Source organism: Hemiscyllium ocellatum, chromosome 15 (genome assembly GCF_020745735.1).
Source record: "Hemiscyllium ocellatum isolate sHemOce1 chromosome 15, sHemOce1.pat.X.cur, whole genome shotgun sequence".
Classification (NCBI taxonomy): Eukaryota; Metazoa; Chordata; class Chondrichthyes; order Orectolobiformes; family Hemiscylliidae; genus Hemiscyllium; species Hemiscyllium ocellatum.
Window position 1 is genome coordinate 57,048,172 of NC_083415.1, and position 5,330 is coordinate 57,053,501.

General features: G+C 40.8%; 1 protein-coding gene across 1 annotated transcript; it reads left to right on the forward strand.

Moving 5' to 3' along the window:
* The first annotated feature begins 3,343 nt into the window (after positions 1 to 3,343).
* id1 (inhibitor of DNA binding 1, HLH protein) lies at positions 3,344 to 4,899 on the forward strand. The gene is made up of 3 exons (XM_060836151.1): positions 3,344 to 3,778; positions 4,017 to 4,079; positions 4,333 to 4,899. Exons 1-2 carry the CDS (start codon positions 3,413 to 3,415, stop codon positions 4,056 to 4,058), a joined length of 408 nt encoding a protein of 135 aa, XP_060692134.1. The 5' UTR covers positions 3,344 to 3,412; the 3' UTR covers positions 4,059 to 4,079; positions 4,333 to 4,899.
* The last annotated feature ends 431 nt before the right edge of the window (positions 4,900 to 5,330 follow it).

The following is a 5,330-nucleotide window of genomic DNA, read 5'->3' on the forward strand; positions in this document are numbered from 1 at the left end:
CTTATCAGTGTAGCAACTCTGTCCTACTTTATGTTTTTTTAAACGTAAAAATGCTTTTAACCATCTGTTTTGGATGCAGTGCGATTGTTACACATGGGGACACAGTCTGATTTCGAAAGTACTTTTTTTTGAAGAAAAGATTTAGATAATGTGCTCATTTGTTTCTCAATGTTACAATCAAATTTGGACAATGATTTCACCATCAATTCAGCACAAACAAAAAAAAACATTTTGGAAACGTTTACTCAGAAAACTTATTTTATATATAAACACCAAATCAGCATTTATAGGCATTATGTACAGTCTGGCCCACACCCCTCAACAAAATAAAAGCAAAGATTCAGGGCTGAGAAAAAAAATGAGGGCTATTCTGTAATAAGTCCATTCCATCTTTCCAGGGCTAGGCATACCAAGCAAATGTGATCTAAATATCCGTTCCTCCCCCTGAAAATGTGTTGTCAAATTGTGTCCGTATGGAATCATGTACGAAACAGTACTATATGTAGCAGCAACTTTTAAAAAACACACGTTTTAAAATGTGCAGCCGGACTGCAAGAGGAATAGATCTAGAGGCAATCTCTTTATAATGGGTTAACTGCCGTCCTGCAGTGCTAGAGCTTTTGCAGCTGGTTTATGTATTGCAATGCAGATATGCTTTCAATGGAGAATATCTCTCTCTATCCCCCCTCAAACCTTTTCCCTCTTTTTACTCCAAGTCTAGCTCCAAGCATTTAGCAACTGCAAGCATTCCAACCATGCGGACTCCCTGCACAACCTCCCACACCACCCCCCCCAAAAAAAACACAAGCAACAATACGGCTTTGCAGGTGTGCGGGTGTAAACTTTTTAAGAGGGGTTAAGGTGACAAATTAAAGGGCGATTTATCAGGGTGCAGATGATTGCCAGTTAATTGCTGGCTGTTCGGCGCCCTTGTAGTGCGGGTGATTGGCGTGCGGGTTGCCATGGCGACCGCCTGCACGGCGCCAGCTTGACAGGCGTCAAGGCTGTATGAATGGGTGACGTCACGGGCCTGGCGCCTGCCAGTCTGGAGGCTGCATTTGGGGGAAGGGAGGGACACACACACACTCCACAGGGCTCGGAGAGCGAAAAAAAAGAGATGCATCTTCACCTTCCCTCTTGAAAACAAACAAAAAAAATTTGCACCAAGCCTCATGGTAAATTCCTCCTTTCTCTCCCACTTCTTTTGCAAAAGCAAAATTACAAGCCTCCACAATTATCTCTTTTCCAGTTTCATTTTACTTTTCCCAACCACCCCCCCATGTTTCAATGCTCCCCATCCTCTTAAATTTATTTCCTCTAAACCCCTTCCCTTTTAAAGTGCACATATTGTAGTCTCCTTCCATTCTCCTTCCTTTGCCACCCCCTCCTGTAAATTTGTTTTCATCTCCCCCCCAGTCCCTCTTTGGAATTCATATAATCTCTAGAAAATTCTTCCTCTAAATTTGTCTCCCTGTTCCCCATTCCCTGTTTGAAATTAATAGAATTTATAGAAAAATTCCTCCATTCTCCTCCCCATCTCTTCTTTCCCTCTTTACATTTATTATTCACCCCAGTTTCATTCTTTTAAATGCACATGATTTCTGGAAAATTCCTTCATTCCCCTTTCCTGTAAATTTGTTACTGGCCCAGTTTCCCCTTTAGAAATTTTACACTCATTTAACACCTTCCCCCTTCCCTTCCTCATTGGGAAAAAAATACTTGTTAAAATTGCAAACAAAAGTAAAATTGCTCCAGTAGCAATTAGATCATTCAGGGACAACTTTTCTCACATTCATCATTCACGTTCCCCTAAATTTTTCACTGCTGTCCCCATTTCTTTTTCCTCTAAAATTGTAATGGAGCCCTATTTTCCCCTTTTATCATTCTCATTTTAAAAAATATTCCTTACAAAAAGTTTGAAAGTGCTTCTATAGTGCTTAGTGCCAACTTTTTGACTGTTTAATCATTGTTTTTGGTCTCTCAAGATTTAACTGCCCTCCTCTGAACTTTGTTATTGCTCCCTCTCAAAATTCCCACTTAGAATTACACCAAATATCTGGAAAATACCTTTCTTTCCCTCCTTACAAATTGTAAACAAAAATGCCGCCAGAGTGATTAATCTTCCACGGATAACTTTTTGTCGATTAATCATTCATTTTTCCTCTAAACTTTAACTATTCTCCACTCCAAAAAAATTGTTTAGGAAAGCACAGAATCTGTGGAAAAATTGTTTCATTTCCCCAGAACCTTATTTATTACAAATCGCAAAAATGGATCTATTTTCAGAAAGTTATTTCACTGTTTTAATAATCCTTTTTTTCCCTCTAAATTATCCGTTCCCCCTAAAAACTTTGTTAATGTTCACAACATTAATATTTTGCTTTGTAAGGACAAGACAGAAACATTCTGCTTTTAAAGAGTTTTAACTGAATAAGTTGACGACTTTGACAAACAAGAGGTTTACTGTGTGATTTTTTGCTGTTAAATTCGATTTGGATTTATATTAATCCTGGAAGTTATTCACAATATAACCCAATTCAGTCAAACCGATAAATCCGCTGACACTTTCCCCACATCTGTTTAGTTAAGTTCCTCGTGAAGTTTATTTTTCTTGAATATAAATCTTAAAGCAAATATTTTAAGCGTTTAGAATGATTGAAAGGATTTCCCTTAATGTATCGCCTCCTTAACAGTCCAAAGATCGTGAGGAACTAGTTTCACCAAATTCCTCTATATACTGTTTCGCAACATTCCGTTACATTTCAATACTTTCAGAATCTCTGCAGATCAATCTGCAATTACAATGCAAATATTTTCTTGTTGCGCACTTGGGATAGCAACATGATGCAACTTCAGTTCTGCATTTTAATTTGTGAAGGGGAAAAATGTTTAGTCCCAGTTGAGATTCCAACTAGTTATTTTTGGCGAGTTATTCCCTGGTAATGCGTGCAAAAAAGAAATCGAGAAATCATTCAAAACCCTTCGCTGAGCATCTGATGAGTTTACATTCTCATGAATTATTTCCCCACCCACGCCCTTAGGCGACCCCCACCTGCAGACCCCCACCAGATACAAACCAGCTGCATTCCCACATCTTCAGCAAAATATGTACATTTTTTTCCTTATTTTATCCCCCCCCCAGCCCTCTCTCGGCCAACTCTTGACAGATTTCAAAAATTTGATGCAAACCAGGGTTTTCCATTGGCCTAGAAGCTCTGTAGACCACACCCCGTTTTGTTGCTGAATTCAGTTGTCATTCGCTCGCAGACATGGGCCTGGATTTCAGGGTTTGAGAGACGCCCATTTTTTTTTGTAGTGGCGCATAAAAGCTCACCGACAACTTCAGAGTTGTCACAGCGATTTTCTCAGCCTCTTCAGTTTCAGTGGAGTGTTCTTCCAGCACAAGCGGATCATGAAAGTGGTCAGCGCTGCCTGCTCGCTCAAGCGCCAGGGCTGCAGCCAGGAAGTGGTGCGCTGTCTGTCCGAGCAGAGCATCGCCATCGCTAAGTACAAAGTCGCCCCGCTGCTGGACGAGCAGATGAGCATGCTCCTGTACGACATGAACGGCTGCTACACCAAGCTGAAGGAACTCGTGCCCACGCTGCCCCAGAACAAGAAGGTCAGCAAAGTCGAGATCCTGCAGCATGTCATCGATTATATCTGGGACTTGCAGCTCGAATTGGACGACCAGCCGGGAATGGGGTGTCAGGCAGCCGCTGGGACCACAGCACAGTCTCGGACCCCTCTCAGTGCAGATGTTACAGGACTGTCAACAGAGGTGAATAAATACTTACCTAATAGTTTGTAAAACTCAATACTTCCTGGTGTTAAAAAATTTGTAAACACATTTAAATGTATACAGCATTACTTATTTAGGACTGGATATATGTTATTTAATAATCATATCAACATTAATTTCAAGAAAAGTACACTTTTTAGTGAATTTTTCGTAATGCGGTGATTGGCAAGTTGATTTAACGATTTCCCCCGTTATTTGTTCCCCCCTCCATCTCTAGGTTCCATGTGTGAGTAGTGATGACAGGATTCTGTGTCGCTGAATGGATTCACTTTACTTGCAGGTATGTACAAAATTGTTGCCACTTCTCAAGCGGAACTCCACTTGCCCCTCGTGTGTCGGGTCAGGTTTCTTACTGTTGATACAGTCCAAAAGCACTAACGAAGGGGAATCTGAACCCAAATTTCTCTTTTTGACAGTGTTGGCTAACTCGTAATCATGTCAATGCTTACTGAGTTGTTCTGATTTAATGGGATTTTTTTTGTCTTCATTTAAGAATAAAATTTTAATCTTTTTTCTTCCTCTGTCTCTTCCAGGTATTCCAGATGCTAAATATAACATAACATGATCCGGTGGTGCTGGATTAACAGTACATCCATCCCGCAGTCCCTGGGAGAGGGGAAAAGAGGAGAGCTGGGAGAAATTCCAAAATTAAAAATCATGTTACTGGGACCAGTGTCTTGATGATCATGGCACCAAGCGAGAGCAGCCCTTGCAGTGATCGCCAGGCTCCAGGACTCTCGGCTCCTTTATTTTAGTCTTCCATCTGAACCCAGGTGGACGCGGGAACTAGGCGGAAGCACAGCAAAGTTTTTAGTAACTCTTCCTAGCGACGTGCCTAGCAACAGATTTAACTGCGATTAGCCGCGCCAACCTTCTTAAATGTGTAATGTGTGAGCTGACGCCACACCACAGGCCATTAACGAGACATGGAGTCTAGAATTGAGATTGTATATGGCATCCTTTAGAGACCTATGGGGTGATTCAGTTGTAAATCTTATACTTTGTAAGTGTGTATTGAATTGTTTACAACAATGTTGTACTAAAGATTTTTTTATTGCTTTTTGATGAATTAAAATAAAAACTAGTCACATTAATTAAAAGCTTGTTTTGTGTGTGCTTTCTGACACTGCAATATCTTGGAACACAATGACAAAGAGTTTATGCAGAAACTCCCAGGGTGTTCCAAAGCAATTAATGTCCCAGATTTCCTCATCTGACATAAGATTTCCTCCACATTCCTCATGTGGAGAGGCCCATATTCTGATTTATTAGCCTTCGACTGAAATAAATCATCGTAATAAAATGAGGGGTAAGATTTTTTTTTCCCGGGTTGAGCAATTGCAAAGGCATGTTGTAGATGAGCGTGGCGAAATGACAAGCTTTCCCTCCCCCCCAAAAAAACCTGGTGAGTAATGTGCATGACCATAGCGGCTTTGCTGTGATTGAACTAACGAGTGAAGCAGCGACCGGAAACATTCACTTACAATAGCTGAAAGCGCCTTGAAGCAGATGTGAGAAGGGGTGTTACCAC

Coding starts and splice junctions, on each gene's coding strand:
- id1 (XM_060836151.1), top strand. CDS start 3,413: ATGAAAGTGGTCAGCGCTGCCTGCTCGCTCAAGCGCCAGGGCTGCAGC. Junction 3,779..4,016: donor TTACAGGACTGTCAACAGAG/GTGAATAAATAC, acceptor CTCCATCTCTAG/GTTCCATGTGTGAGTAGTGA.